The sequence below is a fragment of the Bufo gargarizans genome, chromosome 1, assembly GCF_014858855.1.
Source record: "Bufo gargarizans isolate SCDJY-AF-19 chromosome 1, ASM1485885v1, whole genome shotgun sequence".
Taxonomy (NCBI): Eukaryota; Metazoa; Chordata; class Amphibia; order Anura; family Bufonidae; genus Bufo; species Bufo gargarizans.
The window spans coordinates 401,379,555-401,402,702 of record NC_058080.1 but is presented as its reverse complement, the minus strand read 5'-3'; the positions used below and the strand labels follow the sequence as shown (position 1 = coordinate 401,402,702).

Sequence of the window (23,148 nt, the reverse complement as noted above, 5' to 3'; positions counted from 1 at the left end):
GAAACCTCTTAATGACATTTCAGAAAGTAGCCGTGGCTCCAGGAAGCCCCCATAGATGTAATTTTGATGATACAGTATAACATGTTAAAACAATAAAGGATATTGTACACATGCAGAAGTCCATGTAAAATGTAAAGTAATTACTGACAGTGATGGCCAGTTCGCAGTGTGCGCCAGCGAACACATGCGGGCTGCCATCTTGACTCACAAGTCCGGCGATGCACAGGTAAGCTCTTGCCTGTGCCGGGAGCCGGTCTGAAATCAAATGCGGTCACCGGGAGCAGGCAGTTCCGATAACAGCCCGATGAAGGCCCCCGGCGGCTGTTCTCAGACTGCCTGCTCCCGGTGACCGCATTTGATTTCAGACCGGCACCCGGCACAGGCAAGAGCTTACCTGTGCATCGCCGGACTTGTGAGTCAAGATGGCAGCCCGCATGTGTTCGCTGGCGAACACTGCGAACTGGCCATCACTGAATACTGATCTGACATTGCATAAAAGGGGACAAAAAAAAAAAAAAAAAAACACTTACTGCAAAAACGGATACAGATATACTTACTGGAAGAATTTGAAGGCCTTCACTGAACATCCTGTACTTGCAAATAATCTTTTAAGGTCATCATCCGAAACTGAAGGCCTTTCCAAAATAAAATAAGAAGGAAATAATATGAAGCATCCAACACTTATAAAAGAAGGTTCTCTGAGGAACCTGGCAATGTACCATTTAAAGGTTTCCATTGTATAGTTATAATATATAAACCAAGACCAGTGAATGTGTGACATATACAAAATCCATGTATCGTACTAAAAACATATTAAAACCAGACACTACATACGCTGTAAAGCTGATCAAACAGATGTGTGAAGTAAGAATGAGAAGTCCCCTTCACACCAAGTTTAATTAGAAATGTCAGAGGCACAGGTTTCCTTTTAGCATGCATTTGACAGGTAAACATGGGACTTATGCACATGGCTGTGCCCAAATTTAGGTCTCAAAAAAATAAATAAAAATAAAAGGGTCTGGACCTTTCTCCTTTCTTTCAATAGAAAGGGCTATTCTCATTGACAAATATAAAGGGATACAGCCTGCACTGAGATTTACAGATACAGGCACATTGATAAAAAACAAAACAAAAAAAACAACGGATGGCCCCATAGGAATGAATGTGACATTAGAAACATAGAATGTGTCGGCAGATAAGAACCATTTGGCCCATCTAGTCTGCCCAATATACTGTATACTATGGATAGCCCCTGGCCCTATCTTATATGAAGGATGGCCTTATGCCTATCCCATGCATGCTTAAACTCCTCCACTGTATTTGCAGCTACCACTTCTGCAGGAAGGCTATTCCATGCATCCACTACTCTCTCAGTAAAGTAATACTTCCTGATATTACTTTTAAAGCTTTGCCCCTCTAATTTAAAACTATGTCCTCTTGTAGCAGTTTTTCTTCTTTTAAATATTCTCTCCTTTTTTACCTTGTCGATTCCCTTTATGTATCTAAAAGTATATCCCCTCTGTATAGAAACAAAGTGTGCTAGCCAAAATACAATAAGAATAGCACAGTGAAGAAAAATATGGTTGCATGCATGAACCCTTAGGCTAAAATGTAATCAATATATATATATATATATACCAAGTTGTAAGTGCAGGGTATATTGTGATCCCATCAGATGTTTCATATTGCCCTTAAATACACTACTCAAATATTATACATACGGTATGTTCGATAGGTGTAGGGTTGCAGAGGGGGGAAATATATTCTGGAAGTTCTTTGAGCCTGGCTTTTTGAAGCGATGTAGTGGGCTGTTGGTATAGTCCTTAGTTAGGCCTTGGTCTTCATGTCCTTCGCGAGGAAGCTGAACAGCCTGGTGCTTTGACAGGGTAATTCGCAGTACCCTTCCGTGAAGTCTCTGTCCATTCAGATGGCTCATAGCTAAATGTGCAAAAGCACAAAAACATTTCACAATTATTACAGCAATGCAGTGGGTTAAAGAATTGTTAAATATCAAGTCCAGAAAACGCTAGAGAATAAAGGAGACGCACTCTAGACTTGTAATACAATACCTACATTGAAGGTGATTGTCAAGCATATTCAGTGTATGATTAGTTTGAATTACGATCCCGCAGGTCCGCTGTCCTATGTGCCGCCGCTGCGCTCTGAAAACTGTCCTCCAGTCACTTATACTGGGGACTGCACATGCAGTAGCTTCGTTGTCTGTCTCCAGTGTAAGTGAATTGAAGCAGCTGAAGGACAGAACCCTCCATGAGTGCTCATGTCCCAAACACAGTGGCAGCATGCAGGTCAGTGGACCTACATGTGAACATGAATTATTAATATTAAACTATTAGACATCCGTGCTGATAGTTTAATAATGCTTATATAAAATAGTTAAAAACTAGTGAGGAGCTGAAACACAAATATAGTAGGAAGTTGCATAATGCTGTCTTTACATAAAACCTAAAACCATCTTGTTTTAGATGATGGTACACTGACCCCTCTACACCATTTGAGAACTCAGTGGAGTACAGCTCGGTTTCCCTTTCTAGCAGGGTTTAGTGAAGATTAGTGAAGTCTGCGTTGCTATCCTTGCCAGCAAAAATACCAGAACCCTGATAGAAACCTGATCGACCCCGTCAAAGTACATTCAGTCAAATGGAGGCATCAGGATTCGTTGGGATGAAAATGGATCCCTCCTGCCTGTCATGGCTCTATTAATAATGGAGGGCATGTAGCTGTCGTTAACAGCCTGCTAGGTAATAAAATGCTTTCTGACCAACATTACACTTCCAATTCACACTTCTTAATAAAGTGCTGGAAATAGTCATAAATACTGCTGCAGCCCGAGTTGTAAACGATGGAGCAGGAATACAATTTATTAAAGGTTTTACCAAAGTGCTGTAAAAAATAAAAAAAAATAAAAAATGCACGTACATGCAATATTTGCATTATAATTTGTAACTTTTTGGACTTCTATAAACTTTTCAAAAGCAAGTTTAGTGGGAGGGCCCAGTGCCAACTGCAGCCCAAGGATTTACTACAATATACGCCAGAAGGTGAAATCTTCAGCGCTCCTAGCTGGCATACATTTTAATTTCTGGCACACAGACAGCCAGAAGATGTGCCCAATATATTCGGAGGTCTAGTGTCTCTTAATAAAGTTGCTGCCTCTTACTCCAAAGTACTTTTTACCAAGGCTTGCGTATGAAATGTCTTCGGACATCTACCTTAATATGTTTATTCATTTTCCGGTGTGCCTATCCTCTTTGAACACCCAAGTACAGTAAATGTTAAAGGGGTTTTCCGTGCTCCTACTATTGAGGACCTGTCCTCAGGATGGGTCATCAACATCCAATCAGTGGGGATGCGACACCATGCGCCCCCATCGATCAGCCTCTGGTGCCGGAACTTGCACTTTGAACACAACCAGAAACACAGCTCGGTTCAAAGTGTAGTAGCTGTGTTGGGTTACTGCAGCTCAGCGCCCATTCGCTCGAACACGGCATTGCCTATACATTTTGAATATAACTGTGCGCCCAGCTCTGGTCAAAGTGCTCATTTTGCTGCCAGAGGCAGATCGGTGGGGGTGCCAGGTGTCTGACTCCGACTAATTGGATGGAATAGGTCATCAATATTAGTTGCCTGGAAAACCCCTTTAAGGATATATTCATAAGTGGCTTGTAAAAATCCACACAGGTGCTGTAGAATCAGAAACATTCATATCTATGGAATAGATTTTCAGGATTTTCTGCAAGAAATCAGTCACATATGAAGACCCCCTAAGGAATTATTATGAATGTCAAGTTATAAAAGACAAAAATACTGCTAACTGGGCAGTATACGATAAAAAATAAAAATAAACTGTCTGCTTTATTTGTCTGGTGTATTCCGACTGTGCAGTTAAAATCACATCTGTAAAAAATGAATGCTTTTTTTCCCATGCTCTGATACAGTTGGAGATTTTACAGGTGAAACTAATTTATTTAACATGTTTCTCCTTTGAAAAAAAGCAACCACACTAAAAACCACATGCTTTTTGAGGTGTCTGAATACAAACCAAAACCTAGCATTGCATCTCAGCCCCATTCAAGTGCTGTGGAGCTGAGCTACAATACCAGAGAGAACCCATGGGCACAAGTGGGGGGGGGACAAGGAAATAAACAGTTTTTCTCATGGACAAACCCTTTAAGTACTCACCAAGCTGTGCTTGAGTTGCATCTGCCATCTGCACCAATGCGTTTTCTTTTTTATTGAACAGAATCTTCACACGATGAACGTCACCATACACTCCTAAAGGATTGCAGCATTATAGTACCAATAAGCCACAGACGTACAGCCATTCATAAATGAACTATGCAGCGACTATGAGGGTTACAAACAGATTTCCTTGGTAACCACAGTTCAGTTAAACTCTCAATAGTACCTTAAGTTCCTTACTAAATATATGAGGAACCTGCTGAAACAAAAATGACCTAGTAGAACCTAATTGATGAAATGAATCCTATTAGCACCAGGGGTTATCAGTTATTTCCATTTCACACTACTTCTCTATGAAAGAAGATCCTGGTTTTTGGACAACCTATAGCTACAGTAGGCTTTAGGCTTGGTTCATATCTGTGATCCATCGCATGAAAGGAAAACCTTGTCAGTCCTATGATGGACACCAACAGAGCCCAGCAAACCCCACTGATTTATAACGGTCTCTCAGATTTCTTAATGATTTTCATGGAATTTACGAAAGAGTCGTCTAATGGAAAAGCAGATGTGAACTTGACATTAATTCGGTATGGGTCTGGGGATGTTGCCTACCATATAACATTTTTGAGTAAATAACTGAAATATGGCAAGTCTTTATATCTGAATGGTTCTTCAACAAAGAGATAAAATTGCTTACCGAACAGGATAAATAGGGCATGGGGTAAGATAACCTGTTAAAAAAGTTAGATGCAGTTTAGCAAAAGAGGTAATTAAGTACAATATATTACTAAATAGGAAGCAAAAACCATAAAACACCCAACCTTTTCTAAAGGGTACTGAATTTAAGGGGACTGTCAACAAATTTAGCCTCTGTTCATTAGTAGTGTATATGGACATCACAGAGGGGAGTGCTACAAGCTTTTACTTACAAAATACACTCTGCTTCTAGCACTGCTCTCAGGGTACGTCTACTGGTAGAGAGGGGAGTATGACTACCAACATTCTGCCTTGAAGGGTTACTACTAATATATTTTTAATACATAAAATGAATGTCAAGAATGTCTTGAGGGAGTAAATTACAATGTCATGGGTCAGCTGTACTCGACCTACATTGATACCAGGTGCCAGCAATATTGTGGTCTTGCAAAGTTCATATCTAGAAGTGCTACACTGACAATTAGCAGACTACAGTTCCTGGTGACATGAAGAAGGTCAGGTCCCAATACACTATGTCTAATAAAACCTTGAAGCCTGTGCCTGTGATCTCGGTCACCTTTTGTTTTCAATAGGACGCTGATGCCATTGTTGCTTTATTGTCCACCAATACATTTTCTGCACCTTACGTTTCTCAGAATGATCTATCCATCTCATCTCTCTCACGCACACACACCCAACTCTCGCTCTCCCACAGCTCTCTCTGAGGATAGCTCTCCTTCATAGGTCTGTCATATCGCTCTCTAATCTCAGTCTATCTTTCCCACATCTCTCTAATATTTCCCTCTAAAATCTCTCTCTCTCTGATATCTCTTTCATATCCATCTCCCATCCATCCATTTCATATCCATCTATATAATACACACACTGATCAGCTTCATCTCTCTCTAATATACAGTCAGTAAACTTAAAACAAATGTCTAACTTACATCAGGATTTAGATTACTGACTAACAAAACCGAGTGTCCTGGAATGGCAGTCATGCCAGGTATTGCCATACGTCCAGTGATAGAAGTGAGAGCAAGAGGTCCAAGGGCTCCTGGTACACTTGAGACTGACAGTCCTTAAACAGGGAAAAAAACTGAGGAATTAAAATTCAATCTGGTACTTAAAGCAGACATCCTGAATTACAAAAAAAATATATAATTTAGTTTTTCCAGACACATCACCGCTTTTGTCTATTGGTCATGTCTGCTACTGCAGCTAAACCTTGTTAAGTTGAACTGCAATACCAGACAAAACCCATGAACAAGAATGGCCCTATTTCTAGAAGATCAAGCAAACCTTTTTTTAACCCATTTTTAATGTACAGAGTCCACTTTACCATTTTTTAAAGTACAAAAAAAACTACAATAGATCCGCAGCCACATAAAAACTCACTGCATCATAAATCAGTGTGATGCAGTAGGTTCTGCTCAGATGAGCCGCCGCCGTCGGTCCGGAAGATGCAGGTGACACACGGGCACAAGGTCATGTACATGCAGTCTTAGGCTACTTTCACACTTGCGTTCAGAGCGGATCAGTCTGCATTATATTGTAAAAAAAATTCTAAGTGTGAAAGTAGCCTGAACGGATCCGTCCAGACTTTTACATTGAAAGTCAATGGGGGACGGATCCGTTTGAAGATTGAGCCATAGTGTGTCATCTTCAAACGGATCCGTCCCCATTGACTTACATTGTAAGTCTGGACGGATCCGCACGCCTCCGCACGGCCAAGCGGACACCCGAACGCTGCAAGCAGCATTCAGGTGTCCGCCTGCTGAGCGGAGCGGAGGCTGAACGCTGCCAGACTGATGCATTCTGAGCTGATCCGCATCCACTCAGAATGCATTAGGGCTGGACGGAAGCGTTCGGGGCCGCTTGTGAGCCCCTTCAAATGGAGCTCACAAGCGGAGCCCCGAACGCTAATGTAAAAGTAGCCTTATACATATTGTAAGGAATTATTCCACATATAACAGCTGATAAAAATTCCATTAAAAATCATCAGCAAGAAGCGACAGCACCCAAAAGACTTAAACTGGTTGTGTCACAAAAGATATTCTACATTTTTCATATAAATTCACCTATATTCCAAAATGTAAATGACAGTTACACTTTAATTCTATAGAGATTGAGAAAGATACCTAAAATTTCATGTTATGCTTGCTCGTATAATGCTTAATGACCTTCAGAATGCCTTCTATCAGATCATCAACATTCATCTGTCGCATTTCATGGTACACCTACCTGCCTGAGGGAAGCCAATAGTGGGTGCAAATCCAGCAGCTCCTGCATAAGGTGAGGAAATTATACCTGGAGCACCTGAACAGAAAGAAAAAAAATTATATGGTCAAGAGGGAGAGAGGGTTATGTTCTTTATCTACAAAACCTCCATCATAGAAAAAAAAATGGCCACAGCAGGTTCTTTTTCAAACATTGCAATAAATAGCACTGAATAAAATCTAGAGGGAGGGTCACCTCTCTTAAAGGGGCTGTCCAGTGAAAAATTTTTTTTGCAATACCAGATCTTGCCCGAGTACCGGTATACATTTTTCTAAACTATCTACCTTGATAAAAAATTCCAGAATTCTCCATCACATTTAGCCTCCTTTTTGGGAGGGAAGTTCTGTAGTTTTATCGGTCTCAACATAGATTTAGATTGTGAGCTTCACTGTGGGATAGGGATTCAAATATCTGTAAAGTGCTGCAGAATATGTTAGTACTAGATAAGCAAGTAAAATAAAATCAAAAACAGATGAAACTGCTCCACCTCCCTTCCGTTTTGAGAAGTCAGGAGCTCATGTGACTGAGGGGTTTGGCTGTCCTCTGGCCAGTGTCCCAGCCACTCTCCTTTGGGCCAGCCCTCTCTATGTCATCATTCTCTCCACTAGCCTTGCACCACCCTCTCCCCATCTGCTTCCAATACTTCTTCCTGAGTCTTCACTGATGCGTGTCTCACAATTCTTTGCACTGACCAGTGAGGACACAGAAAAAAGTATGGAGGAGAGAGTAATACATTACTTTGTTTCGCTGAGAGAGGAGGATCATACTACCAGACTCGGAGCATAACGTTTTACTGCTACAGTAAGAAACTTTATTAGCACAGACAATTGCCAATCGCAGATAGTGTGTAGTTAATACGGTTGAAAAAAGAGACATGAGTCCATCAAGTTCAACCAAGGGATAGGTGGGGACGCGAATCCCAGAAAAAAGTTTGACTCAGATTTCTACACATTTTCATAAGCATTAATGTCATTTACTTTTAAGAAATCATCTAAACCCTTTTTAAAACTGTCCACTGTTCCTGCTGTGACCACGTCCTGAGGAAGTCTATTCCACAGATTCACAGTTCTTACAGTAAAGAAGCTTTGACGCTTCTGGAGACTGAACTTTTTCTTCTCCAGTCGGAGGCAGTGCCCCCTTGTCTTTTCAGGGCATGTTACAGGGAACAGTTTTTTACCGTAATTTTTGTATGGCCCATTTATATATTTGTATAGGTTAATCATGTCCCCCCTTACACGTCTCTTCTCAAGCCTAAATGTAATTCTTTAATAACATTACCTTGCGAACACAAATGACTAGTCCTAAACCCTGATCTATAACTCCACAAGCTTCCAACTTGTTTACACCACATCAACCCTCATATGACCCAACTCTCTCATGATTGCTGTAATAAAAAGAACATTCAAATCTTTAACACCAAAATTAAGCCAATTGGAAGGGCATACAGGGCAGGGCTGTATCTCTGTAGGCCTCTAAGTTCATACACAGGTATACAGAGTCTTTTTGTTTGGATTCCCTATGAGTAAGACAATCTAAAAAATGTGGCATGCTGCTTGGGATGCTATATTACAGAGGTAATAACTTACAAGCATTGCCTTTAGAGGATAGTAACTTAATAATATAGTACTGTATGCAGCACTACACATTGAATTGCCTATGGCACCACCGTATGGTGCCGCAGCCACTAGATATTCCTCCTTACAGTCTTCAAGGGAACCCGTCATCAACTTTATGCTGATCTCACTGAGGGCAGCATAATATAGTGACAGAAATGCTGATTTCAGCGGTGTGCTACTCATGAGCTAAATGTAAGTGGTTGCCTAGAACCAGCATCATAATCATTGCAGCTCAGGGCTTGAGAAAAGTCAAATCTACCTGAGAAGAGTCCTGGTTATTCCTAATTATCCTGCTCTCCCGTCCACCTGCTGATGATTGGCAGTTCTCTCCTAGAGAGAAAGGGAGAAAACTCAGTCATCAGCAGGTGGGCAGGAGAGCAGGAACCCATGAATAACCAGGACTCTTCTCAGGTGGTCGGGACTCTTTTCCAGGCCCAGTCTGCAATGATTGTGATGTTGGTTCTCGGCAACCACTTACTTTTAACTTATAAATGACAGACCTCTGAAATCAACTCACCTGTCTCTACTTTATACTGCTGTCAGTATGGGCAGCATAAAGGTGATGACAGGTTCCCTTTAATGTGCATGTGGCCATTAAATAAAAAGAAAATCAAAGATGCCAAGTTACAAGGAAGGGAGCACTGATGCTGTCCTGACAGTAAAGAAACAGGAGTTGTTTAAGTAGTGAAATCAAAAAACTTCCCTGGAAAGCAGAATGATAAATGAATGATGGCCTCATCACAGCAGCTGTAGAACACAAGGGACTAAAGAAAGTCTAAATGAAAATCTGCATTATAATGAACGATGGTACATAAAATATCATGAATTACTGTAAGATGTGGCAGTATGACACATTCACAATGGGATAATTTAAACCTGGCAAGATTCATCAGTACAGAAGAGCAAAACACACTGCATTAAAGATGCGAGAATGGCTACGGTAAGTTAAGCCTGTGGCATCTTAATAACTATAGATGGAAGGAGAAAAGCAGTATGAAGACCAAGGGGCTTCTCTCACTCCAGTGATGACTGACATGCTTATAGTCATTCCTGTGACAAGAAAATTGTAAGCATGCAAAAAAACTGGAAGACTGCAGAATCTTCAGGGAAAAAAACTGTAAACCTCAGTGATGAATACTAATAAGAACATAGAGTACACACGAGCATAATCATGGGAGGATATTAAAGGGCTAAAAAAAAGAGCCTGACAAACAAGTAATAACTAGGACACATTTAGCAATAAACTCTCTAATACTGCACACATATTTGCACTTAATATGGTTGTCAGGGATTTCAAATTTGGCTACCTGCAGGGTATGTGACAGAATATTCGCTAACTTGTAGTGATGACATGCTGTACATGCATGTGATAGCTGCAGCAACAGTACCCTTAGCAGTCATATGCCGTACAGCCAATCATCCCCACTGAGGCCAGTCATTGCCTGCAATGGTTACACAGCCCGGAAATGGACTCCCAACGTTGCCAATGGGAGGCTGCAGTTTATTGCTGTGATTGCGCCTAGAAAGGACTTAAAAAGGTACTTGCAATAAATTGAAAAACAATGGGAGGCAGATTCTTTATGCCCGCCCGGCAGTTTCTGGCATGGAATCTGCACCAAATTCCGCTAACAAAACAATGTGCGAACAGCCCTCAAAATTGCTTTATATTTTTGTCTGCTATGGTCCACCAGTTATTTTAACACCGGGAAACTGCGTCACGTCTAGGGACCGAGTAATGCAAGGAATTTTTATTACTGCAATTTTTTAGTTGTGTGTGCAAACAAAATACAACCCCAAATCCAAAAAAGTACTGTAAATACCCAGACCCATATTTTATTCGCAATAGATCATAGAACACACATTAGATGCTGGAAGTTAGACATTTTACCATTTCATGAAAAAGGTACCGTAACTCATTTAGAACCTGATGGCAGCAACACATCTAATAAAAGTTGGGACAAGGCCATGTCTTCCAATGTGTAGCATACCCTCTTCTTTTAACAACAGTCTGAAAACGTCTGGGAAGTGAGGAGACCAATTGCTGGAGTTTTGGGAGAGAAATGTTGTCCCATTCTTGCTGTAGGATTCAAGCCAACAGTCCTGGGTCTTCTTCTTTGAAAACACTGCACTCAGACTCCTCTTCTGTGAAACCATGCTCTTGTGATAGATGCAGTATGTGGTTTAGCATTGTCTTGCTGAAATATGCAAAGCCTTCCCTGAAAGAGATATCTGGATAGGAGAAAATGTTGTCCTAAAAGCTCTATATACTCTCCAGCATTGATAGTGCTTTAACAGATGTTTGAACTGCCCAAGCCATAGGCAGTAATACACCCCTTCACCATCATAGATGCAGGCTTTTGAACTACGTGCTAATAAGCTGGATGGTCCCCTTCCTCTTCAGTCTGCAGAACATGGCGTCCGTGGTTTCCAAACAAATTAAAATTTTGATTCATATGACCATATAACAGTTTTCCATTTTGCCTCCATTTTAAATGAGCTTTGGCTCAGAGAAGACAGTGGCGTTTCTGGATTGTGTTGACATAAGGCTTCTTCTTTGCCCAATACAGTTTTAACTTGCATTTGTGGATTACACTGTGTATTTTCCGGTACAGAACAGAATCACGCCTGTTTCTAATGCAGTGCCGCCTGAGGGCCTGTAGACTACAAGCATCCGATATTGACCTTCGGCCTTGTTCCTTGCGCACATTGGTTTCTCCAGATTCTCTGAATCTTTTGATGTTATGTACTGTAGATGGGGGATATACAAAGTCTTTACAATTTTACATTGAGGAACATTTTTCTGAAATTGTCCCACAATTTTTAGATGCAGGTTTTTGGAGATTGATGAAACTCTACCCATCTTTGTTCCTGAGAGTCTCTGCCTCTCTAGCATGTTCTTGTTATACCCAGCCAAGCGACTTGCTAGCAGATTGCTCTCGCAGCAGTTTTTATTTTATTTTTTATTAGTACCACTTACTTTTCCAGTCTTTTGTTGCCCCGTCCCTACTTTTTTGCCATCAAGTTCTAAATGAGTTAATTTTTTCATGAAATAGTAAAATGTGATCTAAGATCTATTGCAAATAAAATATGGGTCTACGAACTTTGCAAATTATTGCATTCTGTTCATATTTACATTTTACACAGCGTCACAACTTTTTTGGAATTGGGGTTGGGGACACCTTATATTTTTTTGAGGGCAATAAGTCCCCATGGATCTGTAGTTTTTGAGATCTGTTGTACTCATTTAGCCATAGTTCCCAGAGAACCTCTTCACATGCTGAGTCACACACAGCACATTAGCTTCAATGTTCTATTCTTCCACTTCTACTCATTTTTACATTTTAGATAGTACTTTGTCATTTTACAGCACTAAAACGAGTGCCATTATCAGGGCTAAAAATAAAATTTCAGGGAAATAGAAATGTATAAAATATTTTCTTCAGTGACCGTGCCCTGTTATAGTATTTATTTGGACATAAATGAATCACACAGGGAACAGCAAAGAAAATATTTGAAATGATTTTTTTTTACATTTCAATCCATAGTTTTAAGAGATCCTCCTGTGAAAACAGTTGCCAAAATGTAGTCGTCAACATATAGGGGAACAGAGGTTGGGGTATTTACAATATTTTTACTTTTATTGTAACCTTGCCAGCTGTTAACCACCCAGGATATCTATAATGACTGTCCAGCCAAATCAAGTTAATGTTTTTAAAATTCATATATACCTATACTGTAAAATATGCTATACTGTAAAATACAGAACACCTCAGCCAGTCTCGCCAAAAACAGGGTCGATTGTACATGATTAAGAGTCATCAGCTAGAAAATGCAGAAAGGCACATAGAAATAATATGTTATATGTATATAAACACTACATGGACAAAAGTATTGGGACACACCTCTTAATTATGTAATTCAGGAATTTCATTCAGTCCCATTGCCACAGGTGTATAAAATCCAGCCCCTAGCCATGCAGTCTGCCTTTACAAACATTTGTGAAAGAACGTTCATTCTAAAGAGCTCACTAAATTCTAGGGTGGTACTGTTATAGGATGCCATTTTTGTAACAAGTGAATTTATTACATTTCTTCCCTCCTAGATACTCCACGATCAACTGTGAGTAGTATTACTGCAAAGTGGAAGTGTTTAGGACCCACAGCAACTCAGCCATGAAATGGAGTGCTTGGGCACATTGTGCATAAAAGTGGCAACTCTATGCTGACTCAATAACGGCAGAGTTCCAAACCTCCTCTGGCATTAAACATCAGCACAAAAACTGTGCACTAGGAGCTTCATGGCATGCGTCTTCATGGCCAAGCAGCTGCATGCAAGCCTTACATCACCAAGCACAAGTGTTGGATGGAGTGGTGTAAAGCATGCTGCCACTGGATCAGTGGAAACGTGTTCTGTGGAGTCAAGACTCATGCCTCTCTGTCGTCAGTTTAAGGGTCTGTATTTGGTGAAATGCTAGGAGAATGTTACCTGCCTGACTGCATCGTAACTGTAGAGTTTGGTGAAGGAGGGATAATGCTATAGCGTTCTTTCGGAGGGGTTGGACTAGGCCTCGCTGAAGTTTATGTATGCTTCCAAACCCATCAAACACCTATGGAATGAACTAGAACGGAGATTGTGAACCAGGTCCGTTCCTCCAACATCAGTGTCTGATCTCACAAATGCTCTTCTGAATGAATAAGATTAAGGAGATTGTCGTGGATTTCAGCAGAACAAACGTACAATATGCTCCTCTGACCATCAATGGGGCTGTTGTTGAGAAGGTAAGTAGTACCAAGTTTTTGGGTGTGCACATTTCAGAGGATCTGTCTTGGGGTGAGAATACAATGGCCTTGGCTAATAAGGCTCATCAACACCTTTATTTTCTTTGTAAGTTAAGAAGAGCCAGTGTCCTAACCTACAATTATGTGCACATTCTACAGAGGTGCTACTGACCGAATTCTAAGTGGTATTAAGGTGTCTTGTCGTAAGACCCTTCAGCGCATTGTAAGAGCAGTCATTATATCTCATGCAGATACAGCAACACCTGCCTTACTCGTAAGGCCATTAGCATAGCCAGGGACCTGGTTCACCCGTTATATTGCTTCTTCAGCTTGTTGCCATCAGGGAGGAGACTATGGAGAGACTATCTCTCTGTCCAACAGGCTGTTAGAATGTTAAATTCTTTATCTGTTTTGCCTGCTTTCAAACCAACTTGGAATCAGGATATTGCACATATATTTATACTGGATTTTTTTATTTTATTGGATTGCACTATTAATTAATTATTGGTTAATGATTTTTAAGGCATTTATATTACCAAACAGTATACTTACAAAAACAGACTAGAAGAAATATTTACAATGGGAAACTAAGGTCCTTTCACCTTATAAAACAGCTCTGATTGATAATTTGTGTTAAGAATTTGTAAAGCCTAGTAACAGCAGGAAACTAATGATATGTCATTGGGAAAAAAGCGGCTGAGAGGGAATAAATGGCCCCCCTGGCAACTCTGCTTTCTTTTTATATTTTATTATGATTTCTTGCTCTCGTTCTGGAATACTCTGAACAGTTGGCATTTATTACTTGTACAGCTGAATAAATGTGAAAACAAGTCATATATTACTTCATATTACCCTATTGCACAGGGGCATAACAAAAAAAAAAAGGGCCCCCCGAAGTCAACACCCTCTGTTCACGGCTATGGGATTAAAAATAAATAAAAAATTGATAAGGGCCAGCTCTGCTACTTTCCGACAGTCCCATAACTGTGAATGGAGAGGTGGCTACATTCAAGCAGTGCGCTCTACATACACCTCTATAGGATTGCCGAAAACAGCTGAGCACGTAAGCTGTTTTTGGAAGCCCTACAGCAATGAATGGAGAGCATGCAGTGTATGTGCAGTGTGCTCACCCTCACTTCCGGGGCCCCATTCTGGAGATAGGAGCGGGTCCTAGAGGTGGTCTGACATTAATAGCATATCAGAGATATTCCATCAATTTCCCAGATGGTCCAACCCCATGAATCTTTTAATAGGTCCCACTCAGCAGTAACAGCACCCCAAAACAGCACTTTACTCCACTTATTTTAACTCACACTGTCTTCTTTCACTCAATCTGTTTTCCGGTACTGTAACAGGTAAAGAATGTCATAGCGCTAAGTCCCCCTCTTGAATCCTGACTGCCACGGGTGGCAGCCCCTGTATTAACCCCATAAAGATCGGGCCTATTTTCATTTTTGTATTTTTGATTTTTCCTATCCACTTTCCAATAGCCATAACTTTTTACATTTTTTGTTCACATAGCCATATGAGGGCTTATTTTTTGCAGAACAATATGCATGTTTTTAATGCCACCATTTAATTTACCATGTCTTTTATTGGAAAGCGGGAAAAATTTATTTGTGGGGTAAAATAAAATTAAAAATAACAATTCAGCCACGGTTTTTGGGGTTTTGACATCACGGCGTTCACTGTGCGCTAACAATGCCATGATGTCCTTATTCTGCGGATCAATACAATTGTGGTAATACCAAACTTTTATAGTTTTTATTTTAATAACTTTTAAAAAAAATGAAATCCTTTGAAAAAAAAAAAATTCAACATTTTCTTTGCATCGTCATAATCTGACAGCCATAACTCTTTTATATTTCAGTATAATGAGTTGTATGAGGGCTTGTTTTGTGAATAACAAACTGTAGTTTTTATTGGTCCCATTTTTGTGGTATGTTTGACTTTTTGATCATGGTTATTCCATTTTTTTTTTTGGGGGGGGGGGGGAGAAGACAAGATCACTAAAACAATGTCGAACCACATTTTTTTCATTTTTTTTTTCCAGTTACAGCTTTCATGGCACAGGAAATGTTTTAATATATTGTAATCGCTCAGACATTTTCAGATGCAGCAATACCTAATATGTTTGTTTTGTATTGTTTACATATTGTTATATGCAAAATTGGGAAAGGAGGGGCGATTTAAACTTTTAATATTTTGTGGGGTTTTTTAACTTTTTAATTTATTCGTTTTATTTCTTTTACATTAATGGGATAACGTCTTTAATTTCTAGCATACTGGTGGAAGGAAACCTCACGACCAGGTTAAAGAAATATAAAAAGTCCTAAGGAAATCAATCAGATAATGGCTCTCATTTTACTCTAAGGCCCCTTTCACACGGGCGAGTATTCCGCGCGGGTGCGATGCGTGAGTTGAACGCATTGCACCCGCACTGAATCCTGACCCATTCATTTCTATGGGGCTGTTCACATGAGCGGTGATTTTCACGCATCACTTATGCGTTGCGTGAAAATCGCAGCATGCTCCTCTTTGTGCGTTGCGGTGCGATAATCCACGCAACGCAGGCCCCATAGAAGTGAATGGGGTTGCGTGAAAATCGCAAGCATCCGCAAGCAAGTGCGGATGCGGTGCGATTTTCACGCATGGGTTCTAGGTGACAGTCTATTCACTGTATTATTTTCCCTTATAAACATGGTTATAAGGGAAAATAATAGCATTCTGAATACAGAATGCTTAGTATAATAAAAAAAAAATATATAAAAAATAAAAAGTTAACTCACCTTATCCTCTTGATCGCGTAGTTCCCGGTCTGTTCTTTACTAGCTGTGGGCTAAAGGACCTGTGGTGATGTCAGATCACATGCTCCATCACCACGGTGATGGAGCATGTGATTGGAGCATGTGATCTGACGTCACCACAGGTCCTTTAGCCCAAGCCCACAGCTAGCAAACTACAGACCGGGAACGAACTACGCGAACAAGAGGATAAGGTGAGTTAACTTTTTATTTTTTTAACCCTTCCAGCACTATTATACTATGCATTCTGTAGTCAGAATGCTATTATTTTCCCTTATAACCATGTGTTAAGGGAAAATAATACAATCTTCAGAACATCAACCCCAAGCCCGAACTTCTGTGAAGAAGTTCGGGTTTGGGTACCAAACATGCGCTTTTTTTCTCACACGAGTGCAAAACGCATTACAATGTTTTGCACTCGCGCATTTTCCCGCAACGCACCCGCCTCTTATCCGGGCAAAAAACATGACGCCCGTGTGAAAGAGGCCTAACAGTATATCAAACTGAATTGTAAATCTAATGTGGAATGAGACTAAAGGTTGTATCAAACAATTGCTACAGGCCAGAATGTAATGGAAAACTTTATGATTAAAGGACTACTCCGGTCAAAAATTAAAAGTAATTTATATGTGTATTCCCTACTTTTACATTGTTCAGGCTTCCTGCTCCATTTTATTTCCTGGTACTACATATATGCCACATTACAGCATCAAATGGTTGCTATCTCCATGACTCCAATGCCAGAATCGGAGTCAGCTGTATAGCCATTATGACTCAGAACATACATGTGAGTATAATAGAAAATGCATGTAAAAAAAAAAAAAAAAAGAAAAAAAAAAGTGAACTGGAGTTAGAAAAGATGCGTCAAGGACCCTGGGAGACGCAGCCCTGAGGTAATTTTACATCCTAACTTTATCCAGGCTTCATCATCACTGGTGGCCTGTTAATATCCCGCAGGGGAGTAGTCATCATTGTACAATTAGGTGATGCTGTATGCGTATATGCTCAGTCACTGAAGTGGCTCAGGACAGCACAAGCATCAGCTTTGGCCTAGTAGGGGACCTTTGTGATGGCACCATTTAGGTGAATGAAACTTTGGAGGCATGTATTTCTCCATGGCTCTGACCAAAAGGATTACCTTTTAGTTCCTGGGAAGTGTACCTTGGTAGTAGTCATGTAACGTTTCATACATTATAATAGTAGCTATGTGGCTCAGTGGTTAGCACTGGTGCCCTGCAGCACTGGGGTCCCAGGTTCGAATCCGACCAAGGACAACATCTGCATGGAGTTCTCCCCGTGTTTGCCTGGGTTTCCTCCGGGTACTCCAGTTCCCTCCCACAATCCAAAGACATACTGATAGGGACCTTAGATTGTGAGCCCTATTGGGGACAGTTGGATGCTAATGTCTACGGAATATAGCAGCGCTATGTAAGTGCAAAAATAAATAAATATAGGGTGCAGGTGTATTATTATTGTGCTCAGTACTGGAGACCATATCTGCAAAAGGATATTGATACTTTGGAGAGAGTTCAGAGAAGAGCTACTAAATTGGTACATGGATTGCAGGATAAAACTTACCAGGAAAGATTAAAGGACCTTAACATGTATAGCTTGGAAGAAAGACGAGACAGAGGGGATATGATAGAAACTTTTAAATACATAAAGGGAATCAACAAGGTAAAAGAGGAAAGAATATTTAAAAGAAGAAAAACTGCTACAAGAGGACATAGTTTTAAATTAGAGGGGCAGAGGTTTAAAAGTAATATCAGGAAGTATTACTCTACTGAGAGAGTAGTGGATGCATGGAATAGCCTTCCTGCAGAAGTGGTAGCTGCAAATACAGTGGAGGAGTTTAAGCATGCATGGGATAGGCATAAGGCCATCCTTCATATAAGATAGGGCCAGGGGCTATCCATAGTATTTAGTATATTGGGCAGACTAGATGGGCCAAATGGTTCTGATCTGCCGACACATTCTATGTTTCCAGAATTGACAACACAAAACATATTTTATATGAGCTTATAAGGGGTTAGGAAGAGGTTGGAACTCTTTAAGATGATGAAAAACCATGAAGAACCTACCAAAAGCAGCTGCCATTGTGGCATCAAGGGATGGCTGTCCATCTCCACTAGGCAGGTCAAGGCGGGTGAAGTCTCGGCTCTTATCATTGTTGTATTTGACATTAAGGCTCGTCAGTTTGGAGTATTCGACACGCAGTGTGCAGCAGGCATTGTAAATATTCTGCCCATCTAAAGCCTAGAAAAAGACAAGAAATAGAATAAAATTTGCCCCTTCAATTAAATAAAGACACACAGGAAGAACACAGATTTTATTTGACAAACTGCTGGTAAACATGTACTTTAGGTTACCCAATAATCTTTCTAATATTTTATATACCATAGGTAAAATCCATCTTGTGACTAACTGTCAGATAAGGGTCCATTCACACGTCCGTATAAATGGGTCCGGATCCGTTACGCTATTTTTCGGAACAGTGCTGACCCATTCAATTTTCAATGGGGCCACAGAACGGAAGTGAGGATGCGGACAACACACAGTGTGCTGTCCGCATCCGCACTTCCGTTCCGCATCCCTGCAAAAAAATAGAGCATGTACTATTCTTGTCCGCAGACACGGACAAGAAAATACATTTCTATTGGGGTGCCGGCCATGTTCGGTCCGGTGTTTTGCGGATTCGCAATTTGTAGACCGCAAAACACTTGCGGACGTGTGAATGGACCCTAACTCAATGTAGCACTTATCTAACTAGGATACCGATCCTGGATTTATGCAATAAGTATGGGAATCTGGTATTGTTACTGGTAATGGTGGTGCATATTCACACGCGCCTTCAGCACTTTCAATACCAACAGCCACCTTCTTAACCCAGACGCCAGAGACCAAAAATGCTGGGAGCATGTACAAATGTGTGCGAGTCAATGCTAGTGTTGGATAATGGATTTCTATTTTTTTTTAAACCTTTTGTAATGTTGAGGGGGATTAAGTAGGAATTTTTCATGAGTAATCAGCATAAAAGACAATTCCAAGCTTGGATACCTTGTACTACCTTCTTTCACTGTTCCTACTTTCGCCTTGTAATATTTCAATGGATGCTACATTTATTCAAGGCTCTACAATGTCATAAAAGATGACAAAGTACAAAAAAATCTGTAGAATTGCTAAACTGCTGCTTCACGTGGCATATATGAGAAGACAATATCGCAGAAATTAATCTGCACGTCATATTTTTGGCCTAATTAGTGTAGGGTCCAGCATGGCACAGTAGCAGCAAAACGACATGCAACTTTGTACAGTCTTCAAGCTGACTGTTTAAAAATCCACAAATCAATTGGTTGTTGAAGGATGATTCTCTACCAATCAGCAGTCAATTAAAGGCTGATTCAAAAACCGTGCTTAGTCCAGGAGACATGGCCCGTGTGTCAAGACCGACTACAGCTCATCTGACCCGAACAGAGTGTATTATAATTCACTATGATGCAGTCAGCTGCTATCCGATTGCGGGTCTGTTGTACTGTACTCAGATGTTCAGATAGGAACTCACTGCATCATAAATCAGTATGATGCATCAGTTCGGGTCAGGGGAGCCATGAACGGTTTGGGAGATTCAGTCGACACACGGGCCAGGTTTCCCGGACCAAGCCTGGTCATGCGAATCAGTCCTAATGGTGGATTTTCAGTTTAAAAGTTAGTTTTTGCCCCAAGGCTGGTTTCACGCGGGCGTTGCGGATTGGGGCCGGATGCGTTCAGGGTGCGTTCAGTGAAACTCGCACTATTTTGCAAGCAAGTTCAGTCAGTTTTGTCTGCGATTGCGTTTAGTTGTTCAGTTTTTTCCGCGCGGGTGCAATGTGTTTTGATGCGTTTTTCACGCGCGTGATAAAAAACTGAATGTTTATAAACATCATCTCTTAGCAACCATCAGTGAAAAACGCATCGCACCCGCACTTGCTTGCGGATGCAATGCGTTATTCACGCAGCCCCATTCAACTCTTTGGAGCCAGGGCTGCGTGAAAAACGCAGAATATAGAACATGCTGCGATTTTCACGCAACGCAGAACTGATGCGTGAAAAACAATGCTCATGTACACAGACCCATTGAAATGAATGGGTCAGGATTCAGTGCGGGTGCTATGCGTTCACGTCACTCATTGCACCCGCGCGGAAATCACGCTCGTGTGAAAGGGACCTAACTTTTGGAAAAATTTCTGCACTAAAATACCACACTCACTGAGCATTCATTGACTTACGACCTGCTCCTCTGTTACTCCACCAGGCAGTAGGGTTAAGCGAACCTGTGGAAATTCAGGTTCGCCCGAACCCCATTGAAGTCAATAGGGACCTGAAATTCACTTTATTAAATTCTCATTATAACATTGTTATATCGGAAAATAATAGCATTCTTAAGACAGAATGCAAAACAATAAGGCCATCAATAATCACTTGATGGCGCTGCAGCAGCTTCTTCTACCTTCACTGAACAGGACCTGCGATGTGTGTGATGACGTTAGCATTTGAGAGAGCACAGTGATGTCATTGCGCACATCACAGATCCTTTGGCAGGTCCTGTTCAGTGAAGATAAAAGAAGCTGCTGCAGCGCGATCAGGTGGATGAGGGGTGTTTTTTTTTTTTGTTTTGTTTTTTTTTTTAAACCCTAAATGGCCACATTGTTTTGCATTCCGTTTTAGGGCTCTTTCACACTTGCGTTTTTTTTCTTCCGGTATAGAGTTCCGTCGTCGGGGCTCTATGCCGGAAGAATCCTGATCAGGATTATCCTAATGAATTCTGAATGGAGAGAAATCCGTTCAGGATGCATCAGGATGTCTTCAGTTCCGGAACGGAAAGTTTTTTGGCCGGAGAAAATACCGCAGCATGCTGCGCTTTTTGCTCCGGCCAAAAATCCTGAACACTTGCCGCAAGGCCGCATCCGGAATTAATGCCCATTGAAAGGCATTGATCCGGCCTTAAGCTAAACGTCGTTTCGGCGCATTGCCGGATCCGACGTTTAGCTTTTTCTGAATGGTTACCATGGCTGCCGGGACGCTAAAGTCCTGGCAGCCATGGTAAAGTGTAGTGGGGAGCGGGGAGCAGCATACTTACCGTCCGTGCAGCTCCCGGGGCGCTCCAGAGTGACGTCAGGGCGCCCCACGCACATGGATCACGTGATCGCATGGAAACGTCATCCATGCGCATAGGGCGCGCTGACGTCATTCTGGAGCGCCCCGGGAGCCGCACGGACGGTAAGTATACTGCTCCCCCGCTCCCCACTACTACTATGGCAACCAGGACTTTAATAGCGTCCTGGCTGCCATAGTAACACTGAACGCATTTTGAAGACGGATCCGTCTTCAAATGCTTTCAGTTCACTTGCGTTTTTGCGGATCCGGCGTGTAATTCCGGCAAATGGAGTACACGCCGGATCCAGACAACGCAAGTGTGAAAGAGCCCTTAAGAATGCTATTATTTTCCGAAATAACCATGTTATAATGGAAAACAATGAAGTCATCTGAACACCGAACCCAAACTTCAGTGAAAAAGTCTGGGTTCAGGTCCGGGTACCCGAGCTTGCAAAGTTCGGTGCGTACTCGAACTGTGCATTTCGGGTTCGCTCATCCCTACCAGGCAGCTTTCCTTGCAATACTCCTGACTATTAGATGGACTCAGCTGTACGCAGTGTATGTAAATATCCTTTAAGCAAATTCTTTAAAACCTTTTTGTCTTTTTTTTTCTACATCACATATGGATGTGTGATTTAGTTCCTACTTGTGTTCCATATTATCTCTTACATATTAAAGCGTGGTTCAGAAGCAAGCAGGGCTGAGGTGTTAGGAACTTCTGTGAAGTTCTTTCATACAAGTCACACTGTGGTTAAATAGTGACACTTGGGCAACCCCCAGCTAATGAATTTATAGGTACCTTTATCCTCAGGCTGGGGTTCAAAAGAAGAATGAGGGCAAAACACCATAAGAACTAAGCAGCACATTAAAAACCTTAGGACAATCAGAAATGGACCCATGTGTTTTCCAGCAGGCTTTACTAGTGGAATTTTTTACTAGTAAAAAAACTATTTTGGCCTAATTACCGCCAGATGGGAAGGTGCCAGCAGCTAAAGCTCATCAGATAGACATTTTCCCATTTGAAACCTTTCTTAATAGTTTTGCGCCAGGGTTCACACAGCACCTTTTTGACACTGTGCCATTTTAATGCAAGGATTTTCTGATTATTACTATTTATCATTAAAGCACCATTTATTCCGGGGCTCCGTACATATGAAAACACGCAATACAAAAACAAGTACAATAAGCACAAAGACGACGAGTTACAAACTGGCACAGAAAGAGAGAGAAACCTGTCCACAAGGGCTTACAATCTACAAGGGATGGGGCAAGAACACAGTACATGAAAACAGAAGCTGCTCATATGGCGGTATAGTGGCAGCAGGGTTACTGTAGGTTGTAGGTTTGTCTGAAGAGGTGATTTTTTCAGGTCACTTTTTAAAGGTTTCCATGGTTATGTTTTACGTGGTTTCATTTTTAGATCTCGGTAGTCTCTAGCTGAGATTTTTGCAGCATTTTGCCCAAATGGCTTTCAATGGTGAAGAACAGAATGTTTTATAAAACTGCACACAAAAAAAAGGGCACAAACAAAAATGCATTGTGTGTTGAGAACTTTAAATTCTTATAATGACTACCAGCAAACATCTGCCCGCTGCATCTCTAGCAGCTGAAGAAGACAAGGATGAAAAAAACATGTTATTA

General features: G+C 41.1%; 1 protein-coding gene across 3 annotated transcripts in view; it reads right to left on the bottom strand.

Moving 5' to 3' along the window:
* Positions 1 to 23,148, bottom strand: part of LOC122931917 (polypyrimidine tract-binding protein 3-like) — a 138,982-nt gene that overhangs the window by 5,797 nt on the left and 110,037 nt on the right. For all 3 annotated transcript variants that reach the window (XM_044286010.1, XM_044286002.1, XM_044286018.1), the window contains 7 exons: positions 18,456 to 18,630; positions 7,141 to 7,215; positions 5,844 to 5,977; positions 4,898 to 4,931; positions 4,201 to 4,293; positions 1,722 to 1,938; positions 558 to 635 (listed from right to left, as the gene is read on the bottom strand). In XM_044286010.1, coding sequence (XP_044141945.1) covers positions 558 to 635; positions 1,722 to 1,938; positions 4,201 to 4,293; positions 4,898 to 4,931; positions 5,844 to 5,977; positions 7,141 to 7,215; positions 18,456 to 18,630 — 806 coding nt within the window. The remainder of the gene's footprint in view (positions 1 to 557; positions 636 to 1,721; positions 1,939 to 4,200; positions 4,294 to 4,897; positions 4,932 to 5,843; positions 5,978 to 7,140; positions 7,216 to 18,455; positions 18,631 to 23,148) is intronic.